Source organism: Cynocephalus volans, chromosome 10 (assembly GCF_027409185.1).
Source record: "Cynocephalus volans isolate mCynVol1 chromosome 10, mCynVol1.pri, whole genome shotgun sequence".
NCBI lineage: Eukaryota > Metazoa > Chordata > Mammalia > Dermoptera > Cynocephalidae > Cynocephalus > Cynocephalus volans.
In genome coordinates, this window is record NC_084469.1 from 16,026,064 (window position 1) to 16,047,420 (window position 21,357).

At 39.9% G+C, this 21,357-nt stretch overlaps 1 protein-coding gene, 1 non-coding gene and 1 pseudogene across 4 annotated transcripts in view; all 3 read right to left on the bottom strand.

Moving 5' to 3' along the window:
• TEX14 (testis expressed 14, intercellular bridge forming factor) overlaps positions 1-18,334 on the bottom strand; it is a 97,904-nt gene extending 79,570 nt beyond the window's left edge. For all 3 annotated transcript variants that reach the window (XM_063111375.1, XM_063111374.1, XM_063111373.1), the window contains exon 1: positions 18,199-18,334. In XM_063111375.1, the coding sequence (XP_062967445.1) occupies positions 18,199-18,334 (136 nt within the window). The remainder of the gene's footprint in view (positions 1-18,198) is intronic.
• On the bottom strand, positions 10,079-10,285 carry LOC134389726 (small nucleolar RNA U3). The gene has a single exon (XR_010024711.1). It is a non-coding gene; the product is annotated as a small nucleolar RNA U3 (small nucleolar RNA).
• A 2,825-nt stretch (positions 18,335-21,159) lies between the features above and the next one.
• On the bottom strand, positions 21,160-21,332 carry LOC134389891 (U1 spliceosomal RNA; annotated as a pseudogene).
• Positions 21,333-21,357: the final 25 nt, after the last annotated feature.

Below are 21,357 nucleotides of genomic sequence, written 5' to 3' on the forward strand. Positions count from 1 at the left end.
AATGGGATTATATATTCAAAACACTAAAGGACAAAAATTGCCAGCCAAGAATACTTTACCCTGCAAGGCTATCCTTCCGAAATGAAGGACAAATAGTATATTTCTCAGGCAACCAAAAACTGTGGGAGTTCACTACCACACAACCAGCCCTACAAGAAATTCTCAAGAAAGCACTGGGTTTGATACCACAAAAACAACCATAACTCGGGCCGGCCCGTGGCTCACTCGGGAGAGTGCAGTGCTGATGGCACCAAGGCCCTGGGTTCGGATCCCATATACGGATGGCCGGTTCGCTCACTGGCTGGGCGTGGTGCTGACAACACCAAGTCAAGGGTTAAGATCCCCTAACCGGTCATCTTTTTAAAAAAAAAAAAAAAAAAAAAACAACCATAACTGCCATAAATACTCAAGAAAGAACAATACCTACCAACGAAATGAAAAAAGAAAAAAATAGTTTATCACCCCAAGAAACCAACAAATACAGAAGACAAACAGAAAATTAGAAAGAAAGGAATAAAAGATACTTAAGACATCTAAACAAAAATGAGTAAAATGCTAGGTGTAAGTCAACACCTTTCAGTAATAACTCTAAATGTAAAGGGATTAAATTTCCCATTCAAAAGACACAGATTGACTGGATTAAAAAGATGGACCCAACAATATGCTGTCTTCAAGAGACTAACTTGACCTAAAAAGACACACGTAGACTAAGAGTGAAAGGACGGAAAAAGATATATCATGCAAAAAGAAATGAAAAACGAGCTGGAGTAGCTATTCTTATATCAGATAAAATAGACTTTAAAGCAAATACCATAGAAAGAGATAAAGAAGGCCACTATATAATGTTAAAAGGATCTATCCATCAAAAAGACATAACAATCATAAATATACACACACCCAATGTTGGAGCAGCCAGATTTACACAGCAAACACTGTTAGATCTAAAGAAAGAGACACTAACACCATAACAGTGGGGGACCTTGAACACCCCACTCTCATCACTGGACAGATCATCTAGGCAAAAAAATCAATAGAGAAACACAAGATCTAAACAATACTTTAGGCCAATTGGACTTGGCAGATATCTACAGAACATTCCATCCAACAACCTCAGACTATTCATTCTTCTCATCAGCACATGGAACATTCTCCAGGATAGACCACATGTTAGGTCACAAAGCAGGTCTCAACAAATTGAAAAAAACTGGAATTATTCCATGTATTTTTTCCAATCATAATGGATTAAAATTAGAAATCAATAATAAATGGAACTCTGGAAACTATACAAACACATGGAAATTAAACAACATTCTACTTAATGATATATGGGTCCAAGAAGAAATTAAACAGGAAATCAAAAAATTTATTGAAACTAATGAAAATAATGACACATCATACCAAAACCTGTGGGATACTGCAAAAGCAGTATTAAGGAGTAAATTTATCACATTAAATGCTTGCTTCAGGAGAATGGAAAGATGGCAAATAAACAACCTAACACTTCACCTTAAAGATCTAGAAAAACAAGAACAATCCAAACGTAAAGTTAGTAGACTGAAAGAAACAATTAAGATCAGAGCAGAATTAAACGAGATAGAAACCCGAAAAACAATACAAAAGCTCAATGAAACAAAAAAGTTGGTTTTTTGAAAAGATAAATAAAATGGACAAACCTGTAGCAAGATTAACTAATAAAAGAAGAGAGAAGATCCAAATAATAAAAATTAGAAATGAAAAAGGTGATATTACAACTGACACATCAGAAATACAAGGAATCATTAGAGACTACTACTATAAACTATATGCCAACAAATTTGAAAATCTGGAGGAAATGGATAAATTTCTGTATGCATACAAACTACCAAAACTGAGCCAAGAAGATATAGAAAATCTGAACAGATCAATAACAATCAAAGAGATTGAAGCTGTTATCAGAAGGCTCCCAACAAAGAAAAGCCCAAGACCAGATTGGTTCACTGCAGAGTTCTACCAAACCTTCAAAGAGGAACTGATACCAATTCTCTACAAACTGTTCCAAAAGATTGAAACAGAGGCCATTATACCATACTCATTCTATGAGGCAAACATCACCCTCATACCAAAGCCAGACAAAGATGCATCAAAAATAGAATACTACACGGGCTGGCCCGTGGCTCACTTGGTAGAGTGCGGAGCTGATAACACCAAGGCCACGGGTTCGGATCCTATATAGGGATGGCCGGTTTGCTCACTGGCTGAGCGTGGTGCTGACAACACCAAGCCAAGGGTTGAGATCCCCTTAACGGTCATCTTTAAAAATAAAAATAAAAAAATAAATTTAAAAAAAAATAGAACACTACAGGCCAATATCCTTGATGAATATAGATGCAAAAATCCTCAATAAAATACTAGCTAACAGAATACAGCAACACATACACAAAATTATACACCATGATCAAGTGAGATTCATCCCAGGGATGCAAGGTTGGTTCACCATAGGCAAATCAATAAATGTGATAAACCACATCAATAAGAGCAAAGACAAAAACCATATGATCATCTCTATAGACGCTGAAAAAGCATTCAACAAAGTTCAACATTCTTTCATGATAAAGACTCTCTATAAGTTAGGCATAGATGGAAAGTATCTCAACATAATTAAAGCCATATACAATAAGCCCACTGCCAATATCATCCTGAACAGGGAAAAGCTAAAAGCTTTTTCCTTAAAAACAGGAACTAGACAAGGATACCCACCCTCACCACTCCTATTCAACATAATGTTGGAAGTACTAGCCAGAGCAATCAGAGAAGAGAAGGAAATAAATGGTATACAGATTGGAAAGGATGAAGCCAAGCTGTCCCTATTTGAAGATGATATGATCCTATATATTGAACAGCTTAAAGCCTCTATAAAAAAGACTCCTAGAGTTGATAAATGATTTCAACAAAGTTGCAGGATACAAAATCAACACAAAAATCAGTAGCATTTCTACACTCCAACAGTGAACATGCAGAAAAAGAAATCAAGAAAGCTGGCCTATTTACAATAGCCATCAAAAAATTAAAATACTTAGGAATAAAGCTGACCAAGGATGTGAAAAATCTCTACAAAGAGAACTACAAACCACTGTTGAGAGAAATTAAAGAGGAGACAAGAAGATGGATAGATATCCCTTGCTCTTGGAATGGAAGAATTAACATTGTGAAAATGTCCATATTACCCAAAGTGATCTACAGATTCAATGCAATCCCCATCAAAATTCCAATGACATTTTTCTCTGAGATGGAAAAAGCTGTGCAGAAATTTATATAGAACAACAAAAGACCACACATAGCCAAAGCAATCGTGAGCAAAAAAAAAGCTGGAGGCATAACATTACCTTACTTTAAACTATATTACAAAGCTATAATAACCAAAACAGCATAGTACTGGCATAAAAATAGACACATGGATCAATGGAATAGAATAGAGAACCCAGAAAGCAATCTATATGCCTACAGCCATCTGATCTTTGACAAAGGCAGCAAATCTACATACTGGGGAAGAGACTGCCTTTTCAACAAGTGGTGCTGGGAAAATTGGATACTCATATGTAGGAGAATGAAACTAGACCCATACATTTCACCATATACCAAAATCAACTCAAAATGGATTAAAGAATGAAATATACATCCTTAAACAATAAAATTCCTTAAAGAAAACATAGGGGAAACACTCCAGGAAGTAGGAATGGGTACAGACTTCATGAATAGGACCCAAAAAGCACAGGCAGCTATAGGAAAAATAAACAAATGGGATTATATCAAACTAAAAAGCTTCTGCACAGCAAAAGAAACAATCAACAGGTAAAAAGACAACCAACAGAGTGGGAAAAAATATTTGCAAAATATACATCTGACAAAGGATTAATATCCAGAATACATAAGGAACTCAAACAACTTTACAGCCAAAAAACAAATAATCCAATTAAAAAATGGGCAAAGGAGCTGAATAGGCATTTCTCAAAGGAAGATAACGAATGGCCAACAGACACATGAAAAATGCTCAACCTCACTCAGCATCCAGTAAATGCAAATCAAGACGACTTTAAGATACCATCTCACTCCAGTTAGGATGGCTAACATCCAAAACACTGAGAATGATAAGTGCTGGAGAGGTTGCCATGGAAAAGCAACTCTCATATACTGTTGTTGGAGCTGCAGAATGGTGCAGCCTTTATGGAAAATGGTATGGAGGTTCCTCAAACAACTGCATATAGATCTACCATATGACCCAGCTATTCCACTGTTGGGAATATACCCAAAGGAATGGAAATCATCATGCTAAAAGGATACCTGTACTCCAATGTTTATTGCAGGTCTATTTACAATAGCCAAGAGTTGGAACCAGCCCAAATGTCCATCATCTGATGACTGGATAAGGAAACTGTGGTATGTCTACACAATGGAATACTACTCTACTATAAAAGAGAACAAAATTCTACCATTCGCAACAACATGGATGGACTTAGAGAAAATTAAGTGAAACAAGTCAGGCACAGAAAGAGAAATACCACATGTTCTCACTTATTTGTGGGAGCTAAAAATAAATAAATAAACATACAAACAAATCAAGGGTGGGGAGGGGGAAGAAGACAGAATAACCACAAAAATTCCTTGAACTGTTTAAGTGAACAGATTTGATGTGATGGGGGGAGAGGCATGGGGGAGAGGAACGGGAAAAGGGGCATGAAAATCAACTACAATGTATATTGAGAAGTAAAGTTTTTAAAAAAATATATAAAGAACTCAAACTCAATAGTAAAAAAAAAATAATCTGATTAAAAAATGGACAAAGAAACTGAACAGATATTTTTCAAAACATATAAATGACCAATAGGTATATGAAAAAATGCTCAACATCATGAATCATCAAAGAAATGCAAATCAAACCACAATGAGATATCATCTGACCCCAGTTAGAATGGCTATTATAAAAAAGATAGAAAATAACAAATGTTAGAGAGGATGTGGAGAAGGGGGAACTCATAAATTGTTGGTGGGAATGTAAATTAGTACGGCCATTATGGAAAACAGTATGGAGATTTCTCAAACAATTACAGATAGAACTTCATACAATCCAGCAATCCCACTATTGAGTACAAATCCAAAGGAATGGAAATCAACAAGTCAAAGGGATACCTGCACTCCCATGTTTACTGCAGCTCTATTCACAATGGCCAGGAGTTGGAACCAATCTAACTGTCCTTCAGCAGATGACTGGATAAAGAAAATGTGGTATATATACACAATGGAATACTACTCAGTCATAAAAAGAATGAAATTCCGCCACTTGCAGCAACATGGATGTGCTTGGAGAACATTACATTAAGTGAAATAATCCAGGCAGAGAGAGAGAAATACCACATGTTCTCACTCATATGTGGAAGCTAAAAAAGTTGATCTCATAGAAGTAGAAAGTAGAATAATGGTTACTAAAGGTCGGTGGCGGAGGGGTGGGGTGGAGAGGAGGGAAGGATGGAGTGAGGGTGGTAGGTGGAAACAAATTTGTTGAAATAGGAAGAATGGGATCTAGTGTTCTATAGCAATATAGGGAGACTACAGTCAACAACAAAGTACTGTATATCTTTTAATAGCTAGTTGAGATGATGTTGAATGTTCCCAGCACAAAGAGGTGACAAATGTTTGAGGTGATGGATATACTAAGCACCCTGATATGATCATTGCACACAGTATGAATATACCAAACTTCTTATCGTACTCCATAAATATATAGTTATCACGGGTCAATTAAGAAAAATAAAGTTAAAAAGAGAGACAGAGAGAAATAGTAGAATGGTGGTCACCAGAGGCAGAGAAAGGGAGGGGGGAGAAGAGACAGGGAAAGGTTGGTAGACCAGTACATAGTTACAGTTAGATAGGAAGAATAAGTTCTGGTGCTCTAGGGTGACAATAGCTAATAATATTGTATATGTCAAGATAGCCAGAAAAGAAGACCTTGAATGTTATAATCACAAAGAAATGATAAAAATTTAGGTGATAGTTATGCTAACTATTCTGATTGGATCATTATGCAATATATGCATGCAGTGAAACAACAAACTAACCCATAAATATGTGCAACAAAAAAATTTTTTTAAGTAAAAAAATATTAGGGCCGGCACCATGGCTCACTTGGGAGAGTGCGGCGCTGGTAGCGCTGAGGCTACGGGTTCGGATCCTACATAGGGATGGCCGGTGTGCTCACTGGCTGAGCGTGCTGCAGACCACACCATGCTGAGGGTTGCGATCCCCTTACTGTTCAAGAAAATAAAAATAAATAAATATTTAAAAATAAATATAAAAAAATAAGGGCTAGCCGGTTAGCTCAGTTGGTTAGAGTGTGGTGCTGATACACCAAGGTCAAGGGTGTGGATCTCGGTACTGGCCAGCCGCCAAAAAAAAACCCCAAAAACTATCAAGCCATGAAATGACATGGAGGAACCTTAAATGCATCACTGAATGGAAGAAACCAATCTCAAAAGGCTACATAGTTTATGATTCCAACTATATGACATTCTGGAAAAGGCAAAACTATAGAAATAGTAAAAAGATCAGTGGTGGCCAGAGGTTCGAATGGAGGGTTGAATAGGAGGAACATAAGGGATTTTTTTTAGGTCAGTGAAACTACTCTGTATGATACTGTATTGTTTTAGGTGGCTGGCCGGTATGAGGATCCAAACCCATGACTTTGGTGTTATAAGGTTGTGCTCTAACCAACTGAGCTACCTGGCCAGTCCCTATATGATTCTGTAGTGGTGGATACATAACATTGCACATTTTGTCAAAACCCATAGTACAGGGTATTTCAAAAAGGTCGTGGAAATTCCAGCCAGCCACCAAAACAAAACAAAAAAAGCTCATAGATTCATATTATCTTTCAATTCTATTTTTCACACACTTAAAAAAAAATTTTATTGAGTCATAATTGATTATACATATTTTGGGGGTTCAACATTGAGATATGTTGATCAAATCAATATTACTAGTATATATATTGTTACAAACTGTACTTATTCTTTATGCCCCTTGTCCAATCTCTCTCAATCCCCCTCACCCTCCCCACTCCCACCACTGATAACCCTAGATTTCTTCTCTCCCTCTGAGAGAGTAATGGTTACTCTGTTGATTTGTTGCCTAGATGATCTGTCCAATGCTGAGAGGTGTGTTCAAGTCCCCCAATATTATCGTAGAGCAGATGCTTCTTCTGTCATTCTGGAATGGACTTTGTGGAGAGAGACATCCTATTCTTTTCTTTGGTCTCTGCTGGACTCTACTTGTGTCAACGCACTCCAATGGCTGGTGGACCATCTGCGTGGTGGTTGTGACGTCTAGCCACCTTCACGGCAGCCATGGTTATTGTGGTGGCTGTGGTGGGCCACTCACATGGAGGTGATGTTTCTGGCATGCTCCTTGGTGCTGGCAGTGTGCCTGGTTGTGGTGGGAGTCTGGTCCCTGTGTGTGCCTGGATGTGGGATGGGGATCTGGCTTGCAGCTTCATACCTCAGGTCCCCTGGTGGGCTCCAAGGCGCTGGTGGTGTGTCTGGGCTGGAACTAATTTTCTGTCATTTGCTTACTTCTAAAATGGGGGAAGTTTCTGTGGGGACCAGTACTTGAGCTGTGTGGTTGAGCTAAATTGCTGCTTTGCTGCTGCTTCCCTAGGGAAGGCTTTTTGTGAAGCTCAGGGTTTAATGCTTGACCTTATAGGTACTTCTGGCTCTCCAGAGACCCAGTGCACCGGGTTGTGTAGAAACTCTGATCTGGGCCTGAGACTTTTCATGAAACTGCACCCCATGTAATTCTATATTCCTGCCCAGTCTCCTCTGAGTGGTCCTGCGCTGATTGGGGGTGGCGGATTGGCTGTCCTCGCTGTGTCCCAGTATTCCCCCAATGATCCCATCTCCCCCACTGCCCATGCTCCAGACACTTCTCATGGGACGGGCCATGTGCTGGTACTCCAAGCAACTCCATCCAAAGGGCACAGCTACAGCTTCTGCAGGCTCCTGCTCCATGTGATCAGCAGCTCCAGCCGTAAAAGAGGCCGTGGCCCTAAACACTCTGAGCATTTTTTTTCTTTCTCTCATCATGGCTTCTCCCACCGTCATGAACTCTGCAGGTCTCTCCTCCTCTTCCACTGAACTCTAGCCGCCCCAGCCTGGCTGTTGTTGCTTTCCTATAGTTGCAAATTGGTTGATTTGTGGGAGAGAGTGACGCTGGGGACCATCTATTCCACCATCTTGACCAGAAGCCTTTTTCACAAATTTTTTGAAGTACACTTGTACTACACAAAGAGTGAACCCTAATGTAAATTATGAATTTTGTTTAATAATAATATATCAATGTTCTTTTTAGAAACATACATTAGGGCTGGTCGGTTAGCTCACTGGGTACAGTGTGGTGCTGATAGGGTCTGGATCACCATACAGGTTAGCTGCCAAAAAAAACCCCACACATTAAAACTGTGCATTAAACCTGTGGTTTCAGAGATATTTTGCTCAGAAACTGGATGAAGTAGACAGTGCTACAGTAATCCACTACAAGAAGACCACAGGACTCAAGGGTAAGAAGCTTGGCATGCCCATGAGTGATCTATGGACCATACATGTCTAGGAGTATGGATGGTACTAATGTCAGGGCTGAGATCTTTCATGGGCTCTAAGCACTGGAAAATACTGGACTAACAATAGGCTTTAAACGACGAAGCACGTATTCCCCAAAGAATCAGAATTTTCTCAGAAGAAAAATGAGAAGGCCCAGTGGTAATAAAATTACCTCTACCTACTGATATTTAGAAGTTTTCCTTCCCACCCAAGCATTCCTAAAGGGGAAAAGTCCCACTCATGCCCACAAAACTTCCAATAAGCTTTTTAATGACAGCAAAATGAAACTGGGGGTTAAAAATGAAAAAATAGAAGAAAAGATCAAGAACTATATTCTCAGAAAAAAGAAGATATCTCCAACACTCAGGAATAGAATAGATTGGCATAAAAACAATTTAATAAGAAAAAGCCAAAAAACTTTTCTCTCCCCAGCCAATATCAGGAATGAATTAGTATGTTTCCCTCATGTAAGGGATCTTCTTTTTGAGTAAACATCTCCTGGGTTTCTTTGATGTGTAACTAATGGAGTGCTAAACTCTCAGGGCTGGTTTTAAGACTCAGAGCACATATGTGTTGCCAATCCATCATGCTCCTAATACTAATTAACATAGCAGGGACACAATAAAGCCACAAGTCCTACAAACATTACCCAGTTTCGCTCTCGAAACAATCTCGCTATTGACCCAATGGTAGCACGCATTGGGAATGAAGGCACGTCAGCACCTTTTCCCTGGCTCAACCTGCCCCAGCACTGCGCATCGTTGTAACACTAGTACCCACTATCTGCTTGGTGTTTCTGCTTAGGAATGGTGCCTGAGTTCAGCGGCAGAGTGAGTAACTAGTCTGAAGACGTGACTCCACCGCCGTGCCTGCGTGGGAGCTGAGGGCAAATCTCTGACACTCTGGGCTACTCTTCCGGTTGGGATTTCGGGCCCTGCCTGGTTCACAGTTCTTAAGCCAGACTCTTAGGAAGACTTTCTGTCTGAACAAGAACTGGCTTACCTGCACACTGCAAATAGCATTTATCTCTCACCTCAGTGTCAGCCAAACAGAATTAAATCACCTCTATCTTGACTGGGATGTTGGTTGTGTGGATACAGGTATTTGTCCAAAATCACTGAGTTGTACACTGGCTATCTATGCTTTTAACTGTATACAAATTTTCACTCAATAAAAAAGAAAAAAAAAAAGGAAACAACAACTTCCAAAAGGCAAAACATTCATGATCAAACATAAGAACGAACACTAGTAATGCAAAATAACAAAAAAGAATATGAGAAAAAGAGACCACCAGGATTAGTTTAGAAAGCCCCCATCTAACAACAGTCAGGAAGCTTAACCTGAGAAGAATAAAAACACCGGACAGCATGAACCACTAAGGTAAAAGTACTCAACAAAAGCAAAAAAAAAAAAAAAAAAAAAAACCAACACAATGTCTTTGAAAAACCAAAACGAAACCCACTCAGATTGTCTTCTCTCCCTGTGCCCCATCCAAAGAAGAGATAAGAACAGTCATCAATGACAAATGGCAGTTGCCACAAAAAAACAAAAGCCAACCTCAGGAGGCAACACTACAACTCTTACTCATGGCTTTTGGTACTCAAAATGTTCAGAGAAATTCCTCTGTAAAAAACTATAGAAATGACCCCTGAAAGTATAGTCTTAACCCCAAATCCCCAGCCTCTGCTGGTTACTGGAGCAGTTCACTTTAAACTGATTTTAAACTTTTTTTCATTTTTCTTTTCCTTTGGTCAAGGTATTTGCCTTTTTCACATATAATTCATATCTCATAACAATTTGGTCAAATGGCAAAGTTGCAACACTATTTTCACTTATATATTTTCCAGAAACACTTTAAAGCAGCAATAAACCTTATTAACATACTGGTTCCTAGCAGCTAATCACACGCTGCATTCTCTGCGCACATCCGACTCCTTATTGGGAGAGAGCCACAATTATTTTGCCCACAACACGAGGCACGCCCAGGTCATGGTTGGGTCGCGCTGTCCTACAATCTGCTAAAGAAAAGCTGTTCCAAGGGCCGAGTCCGTGCCGCACTCGGGAGAGTGCGGCGCTGGGAGCGCAGCGACGCTTCCGCCGCGGGTTCGGGTCCTATATAGGAATGGCCGGTGCACTCACTGGCCCAGTGCCGGTCACGAAAAAGACAAAAAAAAAAAAAAGCTGTTCCTGGGGCCAGTCTGCTTAGACAGTCTCTCATCAGCTAGAGAAGTTATCCAACTTGGAGAAGCAAATATCTTTTGCTTTCAAAGAGAAGGGAGGCGGGTGTACACTCTTAACATCACACAATGATAAACATAACCACGATGGTTTACTGAGTGCCTACTTGATGATAAGTGTTTTAATCTTGTTATCTTATTTCATCCTCTAAACAACTGAAGGAGAAGGATTAATTATTTCCCCTTTCTTATAGATGCCAGCTCTAGCATCTTTCTAACAGCTGAGGGAACCACAGTTGGAACCAAAGCCTGTCTGGCACTAAATCAAGCCCCTGTTCTTTCTTGCAAGCCAAAGTGGTCTTCCTCAGGAGGTCTAGTCTCCAGTCGAATCCATTTGCCTAATAAAGCACTCAATACATCATCCCTCAGAGTTCAGTCTGAATGATTCATCTCCCTGGCTTCTAAATCCCAGAGGAAGTCTCCCATTTACTTCTGGCAAAAATTAATCCCAGTTTCTCCTCCAAGAACACATCTCACATGATAGTGTGTAACTGTTTTTAGTCACTCAATTTTCTGCAGTAAAAATCCTTTTGTCCCATATCTTCCTTCAGGAAGCACAACACCACATGGATACTCACATGGCACTGTGTTCTGAATCAACCACATTTTTTATTGCATGACTAAATATGACCATTGGGTTGGAAAGATGCTTAGGAGTCATCTCATCCAACCACCTCTCCCTACTTACACAATTCTCTTTAGAGTCAGCCAAATGCTCTGTACTTAAATTCCTTCAGAAAAAGGGACAGTGTAGGGACAATCTGGCCATGTGTGGGACATATCTCCTGGTGTCAGAGCAGTTCCTTATGTCTTGAAGTTATAAAGTGCCCTTCAGTCACTTTCATCCAAGAGCCCTGTCTCTGGTCTGGGTCCTTCCATATCTAAAACTTTTCCATTATCCATTCCTCCATCCTTTCTGAGTACTCCTCACCATCCATGCCATCTCTTGGCCTCCTCTGAGCAGATTCTCCAACTGCACGTAAGTCTAACCATCAGCGCAGCTCATTCTAAGACTTAGCTCATGTCACCTCTTCTGGAAGCCTTCCTTGAACTCCTGACCATGTGTTTTGTTTCCCTAATTATCCTTGTATGTGCCTCTATATAGCTCACTCTGTTGCAAATACATTTACTTCCACCTACTAAACTGTGAGCTGTTTAAAAGCAGAAACCATGTTGTATTTATCTTTGTATCTCCAGCACCTTTCCTGGCACAGTAGAGGCTAATAATTGCTAACTAACTGGATGAATGTATTGTTCCATCTCTGAGCCATACAGACCTATGACCTAACTGTTGGGAACCAACAGGATTTCCTCTTCTGCAACAAAGCCAGTCTACCTGTGAGGGAGTGAGGTACCTGTCAGCAGGGTTCCTGACCCTTTCCTCTTCCCCATCCTTGGTTTCAAAATGTGTTTTTGCAGTCTAGACTTCTCTTCTGGGCTGCCAGCTCATATATCCAGCTTCTATTTCACAAGTATCTCAAACTCAGCCTGCCCAAACTGATTTCCATCAGCTTCCTCCCAAAATTATTCCTCTTCCAGGCAATGATACCACTTTCAAACCTGTTGCTCAAAACAAAAACCTGAGACATCATATTCTTCTCTCCCTTTCCTCACATACCTCATAGCCTCCTGCAGCCAGAGCAACCATTTAGAAATGCAAATCTAGTCACACCTTTGGTATAATAGGAAATACATTTTTACACACACACACATGGTCTGGTCAGGAAATACATTTTCACACACACACACACACACACACACACACACACGCACGGTCTGGTCACCACAAAGATCAAGACATGCGCAGAGGATTGGAACTTTCCACACCCTTCCCGTCACTGACCTTCAGGGAGGGGAGAGGGGCTGGAGATCGAGTTCACTCACCTATGATCAATGATTTAATCAATTATGCTTACATAATAAAACCTCCATAAAAACTCCTAAACAATGGCGTTTGGAGAGCATCTGGGTTGGTGAACACATCAGCGAGGTGGGAGGATAGCATACCTGGAGAGGACATGGAAGCTCCACCCCCCCCCAATACTTATCTCCATACATCTTTTCCATTTGGCTGTTCCTGAGTTGTATTCTTTATAATAAACTTGTAAGTAAACTGTTTTCCTGAGTTTTGTGAGTCATTCTAGTGAATTATTGAATCTGAGAGGTTGTGGGAGTCCATGAATTTGTGGTCAGCCAGGCAGAAATGTGGGCACCCCATTTGCACCTGGCATCTGAAGTGAGGGCAGCCTTGTGGGACTGAGCCCTTAGCATGTGGTGTCAAATACTGACTCCAGGAGTTAGTGTCAGAATCTAATTGAACTGTTGGGCACCCAGTTGGAGTCAGAGAATCAGAAAAAATGGTGTTGGAAAACACCACATATTTGGTGTCAGGGTTAAAAAGCCTTCAAGCCAGACTAACCATTTAGAAATGCAGGCTTGAACATGATGTTAAAACACCAAAGTCAAGGGGTGAGATCCCCATACCTGCCAGGTGCCAAAAAAAAAGCAAATCTATTCACACTATTTTAAGGGCTTCTACTATTTTTGGAATAAAGACCAAAATCTAGAGTTTTGTTTCTAGTAATGGCCACCTACCACCTATCAGACCAAGTCTCCTACAGATAACAATTATAAACTCTAGACAAAATGTCCAAAACCATATGGAGGCACTGGATAGCTACAGACTGATATGGGATACTTAGAAAACTTATTAAATTTTCTTTTTTTTTTTTTTTGCCTTTTAACCCGAGGATGTGGCTAAAACTAGGATAGAAAACACAATTTTACTGGCTTGAAGAACTAGAGGTCAGAGTTCAGGGCGATTGTAGTTACTGAAAAGTGGGAGAGGGAAATCCCCAAAAAGAGAAAGCCACAGAGGAGAAGCCCCCAATTCTAAAACTTGGCCCAAATCTCTGGCTGGCCCTTCTCACATGCACAGGGCTGGATCCAAGTAGCACAACTGAAGCCTAAAGAAATGCACTGACACGTCAGCTGCTGCCCATGTAGGGAAAAAGACTTTGCAATTTAAGTTCAGCCAAGTTAACTGCTTACTAATAATCAATTAATTAATTAATGCAAGGTCCAGGGTTCAGATCCCCGTACTGGCCAGCTGCCAAAAATAAAAATAAAAATAAATAATACATACACACGCCTCCTCTTCAGAGGAACATAACAGAATCTAGAATCTCTACAACTTATCACTTACAATGTTCAGGATATAATCCGAAATTACTCAGCATGAAAATAAACTGGAAAACAAGTGACCCATATTTAAGAGAAAACATAATCAATGAAGACCAACTCCAAAATAGCCCAGATCTTGTAATTAAAGTAGCTATTTTAAGTGCTCAGGGATATAAAGGAAAATATGCTCATAATCAATAAGAACTTACGAAATCTCAGCAGATCAATAAAATTATAAAAAAGAAATTCTAGAACTGAAAAATACAATATCAGAAATGAAAATTTCATTGCATAAGGTTAACAGAAGATCAATGATGGAGGAAGAGTCATAAACCTGACAATAGATCAATAGAAATTATCCAATCTATAGGACACAGAGGAAAAAGATTGAAAAAGAAAATGAACAGAGCTTCGGAGGCTGTAGGAAAATATACTGAGGTTTAACATAAGTATAAGTGGATTTCCAGAAGGTGAGGAGAGAGAAAATGGAGTAGAAAGAATAACTGAAGAAATAATGGCAGAAAGGTTCCCAAATCTGGCAAAAGATAATTTAAATATTCAAGAAGATTAGCAAACCCTGGCAGGATAAATATAAAGAAAACCACTCCTAGGTACATCATAGTGAAACTACTGAAAACCAAAAGTAAAGAGAAACTCTTGAATGAAACTAGGCCCATTACGTACAGGTGAACAATGATTAAATAACAGTTGACTTCTCATTAGAAACTATAAAGGCCAAAAGGCAGTGGCTGAAGCAAAAAATATTCAACCCAGAACTCTATATCCAGTGAAAATATCCTTCAAGAATCATGGTGTAATAAAAACATTTCTACATAAAAGAAAATCAAGAAAATTTGATGCTAGTAGACCTGTAATTAAGAGATGTTAAAGGAAATTCTTCAGGATGAAGAGAACTGATGTCAGAAACAAACAAATCTTCAGGAAGGAATGAAGAGCACCCAACATGGTAAATATGTAGGTAAACATTAAAAGACTATTTTTTCCTCTTAATTTCTTTAAAGTACATATGACTCTTTAAAGCAAAAATTATAAAATTATATTGTGGGATTCATAACCCATGTAGATATAATACTTATGACATTTATAAAGGACAGGAGAAGGGGAGAAATGGGCCTATATGGTTGTATTTTTTACGTGAAGTGGTAACATTATTAACTCCAAGTAAACTGTAAAAATTAAAGGTATTGCATCACTAGAGCAACCACCAAAAAATGATGCAGGGAGGTGTAGCAAAAAAGGCAATAGCTAAATTAAAATGGAATTCTAAAATTTAACTCAGAAGAGGGCAGGAAAGAAGAGAGAAACAGAAAACAATATAATAAAATGGTAGTTCTAAATCCAACCAAAATCCTTCTAACAGCCCATGTTAGAAGCCTCTGCCTGGTCCAGCCCCAGCCTCACCTCATACCATTCTCCACTCCATTGCTTTCTCCCCCACCTCAAGTCATCCAGAGCCTTTTCTTTAGTGCCTTTCTATTCGCAGGGCCTCTGCATTCCTTTAATCCTCCCTTGCCCTGCCTTTTGCCTGGTCAACTCCTTTTCTTCTTTAAGGACCTGATCCAAACATCACTTCTTCTAAGAAGTTTCCCTTGATTACCTGCCAGACGAAGAGGCTGAGATGCATCTGGTGTGCTCACCTCAACTTCCTGCCCTTCTCAGTATAACTAATAACTCTTGTCTGTTTCATCTGCTGGATTATAGCCCTGAAAGGCAGGGCCAAATTCTTTCCTTGGCTGCTCTAACCCCAGGGCTCAATTAATATACATATAATAAAAAAATGAATAAACTCTGAGTTGAAGTTCTGGAACTCATCTCTTGGGTTCTGGAATTGATATAATCTGTAATAACTGATTTTCTGAATGGGCTGAACTGAGTAGGATATAATCGGGAGCAACTCTGCTCCTTCTACTGCCTTCAAGCACATTCTGTTGGTTGGCTCTTCCTTCCCCTCTCCATGGGAGGCATCTCAGGCAGATTCCATAGTTTTTCAGTCACTTTAATTGTGTAGTGCTATTGAAATTAAAACCTCAATCTTTCATCCAATTCCTATTTCTCCTCTTCTCCACATTTTGGGACACAGCAATGATCTAACTCTCCTTTTCCTTGCTCTGCCATTCTTCCTCTAATCTCAAGGCTGTTTCTGGCAAATCCAGAGCTGAGGAAGTGGGGAGAACAAATGAGACAAAAAAGGGCAATGGCCTTTATACTCAGCTGATGCTCTTTGTAGCAATGGCTTTATCTTAATCCCTGCTCTTCTGTAGGAGTTGTTACTGGGTCCTTCAGGTAACACTGCACTGCACAGTGCCCTTATGCAGGTCAGTGCCCTCTCCTCCTGCCTTCTTGCTATTCTTCAGCTCCCGTCCTCCAAGGCTACACCTCTAGCCTCTCCATTGGGATTCTTCCTTTGTAAGTAGGATCCCTTCAGGTGGCTCATCTATCCTCTGTGGAGTCTACTTGCCCAGCAGCCTGGTACAAGTGTAAGCTAATCCAACAGCTAGTCTCCCATGCTCACCCAGCCGTCAAGGACTGCTCCAAGTAGAAGGCAGATGGCAATACTCCTACCCCCCAACTTCAGGTAACATTCCAGGTTCTCCGCAGGCCACCTTGGTGACAGCTGGCATAGACTGACATATTTCAACTGTTGAGCAGGCTGGGACACAGGCTCCCATCTCTCCTGCTTGCAAGTACCACAATCCTTTCTATGACGTTCGCCTAAAGGGCTTCTTACTTGGCTTGAAGCTGAGAAGGAGGGAAAAAGCCATAGCATTCTAATCACATGAATACCTTTTAAAGAATCTTTTCTACTGACACCTTCAACTCCATTCCACCACCTTCTTTTAGATAGGCCTAAGGTGGCTGATGAGGGTTTAAGGTCCAAGGACCGTTCTGGCCATCTCCCAAGAAGCCCTGCATTAGACTGTGGGGGAATTCAGCACTCTTTGTTCTCCACCCTGAGGCTTTAGACAAAATTTCCAGACACAGACGAAGTCCAGTTCCATATCCAGTTACATGGGTTAACCCCATCCCCTACTCTAGCTAAATATCAAGAATTTGAAGATGCATAATGTTCATGCAATGTACAGGAGATAATAAATGCCGTAAGACTCTGCTTCTCACACCAGAATAGACAGAATAGGGTGTGAATAGACACAAACTACAATTTATAGCATCCGTATCTTGAATATCCATTTAATGTTAAAACACACATGGATATGTCATGGAATAAAATGCAAAATTTTGAGGGGGGCAGGGAACAGGATCTTTCAAATAAATTACTGAACTCACTGTAAGCTATTTGATCTATAGACCCTAGGGGTGGTACATGGAAAAGTCTGAGAACTTTTTGAGGGAACTATTCTGTGGGATAGTTGGATCATAAAAACACTGGAGTTAGCCCTCCAGAAGTCTTAAGGAATGCTGTTAAAGCAAGTGGAGAAACACTGGAGAGAAACTAGGTCACCCTGACTATTCCACAAACCAGCAGAGAGAGGCTTAATAAGCCTTCCTTCAAAATTAAGAAGGGAAAGGGATAATCAGCAGGACTTCTGGTCATTCTGGAAATAGCAGATCTGGATCTCCAGATTAGGGGCTAAATACCAAGAGAGATTTTGTTTGTATGTGGGTTTCTTCTAGTTTGTTCTTTTGAAGATTGCCAAAGTTATGTTTGCTATTTCCATCTACCCTATAGAATGAGCTACTTATAAAACCCTGGAAACAAAAGCACCAAGTAGAAGTAAGGAGTAAGGAAGGGGAGAGCTTCCTTCCTGGAAGCTCAGTGAAAGCTGGCCTCCTCAGTCAACCACAGGCCTCAGAAGTCTCAATGGATGGAGAAGACTTGAAGAAGAAAGGGAAATCAGGCAGAATCAAAGGTGGGTGGACTAAGAGAAACCTTAGGAACTTATCAGTTAGAAGACCTTGTGGTTCTCCAGCACAAAGCACAACAAAACATCCTCCAATCAGGGACTTAAGACATCCACTGAACAATGTGACTGCACTGGCAAAGAACTTCTCATCTCTAAATTTCAACTTTTGGATCTCTCCAAGAACTCATAGTTTTATAATGTCCCTGGGTTTCTTCCAAATGCTATTTAGAAATGTGGACCAAGTTGCACCTGCCATCTCAACACAGTGCTTACCTTTCTTAAGAATTGTCTTCACTTTCACATAGTTCGCTTGTTTGACATACTCATGAAGCTGAGCTTCCAAGGAGTCATTTCTTAATGTACCAAGTGGAACAGGACAGGGAACTGGAAGATGGACAGCCCGAGACATCCTGTTTCAAAAGAGAGCAACATATTTATTCTAATTGAATCAGAAATGCAAGGAAGCAACTTAAGATTCTTTCACATTTGGAAATTTGCCCTTCACTAATAATGAAGAGGATTAGGGGAACAATTACTAAAACTCTATGAGATTAATGTCTGTCCTCAACACTATTGTTGAAATCAAAGAACGGAATATATTTATCACCAATTCCCAGGACTGAAAATTGATGACTAGTGGGAAGTAAGATTAAAAGATTAAAAAATTAAAAAGGAAAAGACCAAAAAAATAAATTTTAAAATTTTTTACAAAGAGAAAAAACTTAACTGAAAAAAAATAATGAAAATAAAAGATAATTAGGAGAGTATTAACTTTGAAAGATTAGAACACAAATGCAGTAATTATGTGGGAGTATAGATAGTATGATAGGAATTGGGTTCACAGTCCAGACTCTGAAGTTCTTGTCCTGGCTCTTTCACCTCTCAACTGTATGACCTTAGAGAAATTAATCAGCATCGATAGGCCTCAATTTCTTCATCTGTAAAATGGAGATAATAATAACCAAAGGGTTGTTGAGAGATTTAAATGAGCTAATATGTGCAAAGTACTTGGTTAGAGCACAGCCTTGTAAAAACCAATGTCAAGGGTTCAGTCCCCTATACCGACCACCAGTCAAAAAAAAAAAAAAAAAAAAAGTGTAAAGTGCTTAGAACTGTGCCTGGCACCAACCATGTTCTTTGTAGCTATTAGCTGTTACTGTGCATGATAAGAGCCAGGTAGAGAAATTTTAACTTTCCACGTGTGGCAGCCACAACTGACCATCATTCATACAATCAAGTGTTTGTGGTAGGCCTACTGCTATAGTTTGACTGTGTCCCTCAAAGTTCATGTGTTTGGAAACTTGATCCCCAATGCAGAGGTGTTGGGAGGTGGGATCTATAAGAAGTGTTTAATTCATGGGGGGACTGCTCTCATGAATAAATTAATGCCATTATAGCGGAAGTTGGTTCATTATCACAGGAGTCGTTTCTTATAAAAGGACAAGTTCGGACCTCTTTTTGCCTCTCTGTCTCTCTGAAATTATCCAGTTTCAAGCATTTGCCTTCTTTTTTTTTTTTTTGACAGCTGGCCGACAGGAGAATCTGAACCCTTGACCTTGGCATTACAACACTGTGCTCTAACTAACAGCTAACCGGCCAGCCCTCAGGCATTTTCTTATAACACAAAATGGACTAAGAAACTTACGATGTGTCTCAAATGTGACAGGTGCTGTGTTAAGACACCTAAAATTAGATCATTGCCATCACAATGCTCATAGTCTAGCAGCACACACAAGTAGCACCATGTTGGTACTCCATAGACAGTGAGTAAGACAAGGAAGCTCCAACCACATGAATAAACAAGCATGCACATCAAGGGCATGACTAAGGGCTACATGGAGAAGCAAGAGGATGTGAAATGAGTGAGTTGAGGTAAGGTAAAAGAAAAAGCCAAGGAGGCTGACAAATTCAGTGGGTCTTCACCAGCCAGGAAGTTTAAGGATTGCAGGTTACTGAGAAGTAAAACTTTCTTAATTTATCTATGGATTAAATGTGTAATGTACTGTTAAGTTGAGCGCTTTAACTCTATTTCCTTGGGTAACTGTTACTATCCATGTCATTGACTACAAACAGCATCCTACAAGACAATGGCATCACAATGGTCTTAAGCAAACAAAAGTGATCAGAAAATACTGTTTTAAACATATAGGAACTGAAGCTTTTATAGCAAGCTGTCATTCCCTCTCAACTCCTCCCCAGTCTGTCTTCCTTCTATTTCCAGGTATAAAAACGAGTGGCATATTTCCATTATAATTTAGATGGTTGTTGTGGGCTGAATTGTGTCTCCACCCCCAAAATTCAAATGTTGAAGCCTAACCCCCAGACCTTAGAATGTAACTGTATTTGAACATAGGTCTTTAAAGAGGTGATTAAATTACAAGGCCCTTACAGTGGGGCCATGATGTAATGACAGGGGTCATAAGAGAAAGAGACACACCAGGGGCCAGGATCACTGTGGAGAGGCAGCAAGATGGTGGCTATCTGCAAGCCAGGGAGAGAGCCCTCAGAATAACCCAATCCTACCAATGCCTTGATCTTACTTGGACATCCAGTCTCCTGAACTGTGAGAAAATTAATTTCTATTGTTTAAACCACACAAACTGTGGTACTTTGTTATGACAGCCCTAGCAAACTAATACACTAATAATAGCAAGTTATGTCATGTTATGTTTATGGCTTAGATGTTTAATAAAGGACTTCAGCATGAATTCTGTTCACATACTAATACCCACTCCCTGGGTATTTCAAATCATAACTTACTCTATGGACACCCTCAGTGATTCATCCCACAACTAGAATAAAAACTAAAGTAGCAAATTTATCTACATGTGGAAAAAACAAAACTAAGCATAGGGATCAGGTATTTGCCCTTTCGCCTCGTATCATACAGTTCCCTCAAAAGTTGGATAGCTCCACATACAAAACACATAAGTGAGTAGGAAAAGCAAACCATCACAAAAACCAATCAAGAAATCCCACCTAACGCATCCTTTTTTTCCCCCTCCCACCCTCGGGCGGCTGGCATCGAACTTTTACTGAACTGACTTGGCTAACCTATCCCGGAACAAACTCTTAGAACCTGAACAGGAATTAACTTGAATTATACTAGATGCACACCACCATAAGTTAACTTTTTCCCGACACGTAAGTAAGGCTGGTAGAAAAATACCTAGAAAAACCTACTGAAAATAAGGAATGTTGCTTTCTAGCCTATTACTTAAAAACCAACTTCATCACGGGAAAGAACAAATGCAGTCCCCGACTACCACAAATTATGCAATAGAATCTCCCATACTTTCGAAAACCACAGCCCACAGCAATCAGTATATTTCAGAGTGCATTGAAGAAGCATCACCCTGGGAAAAACCATCCTCCTGATTATGGTGCCTCCCCTGCCAGGTAAGTATAAATTGCTAATTTTGTTTGCTACCT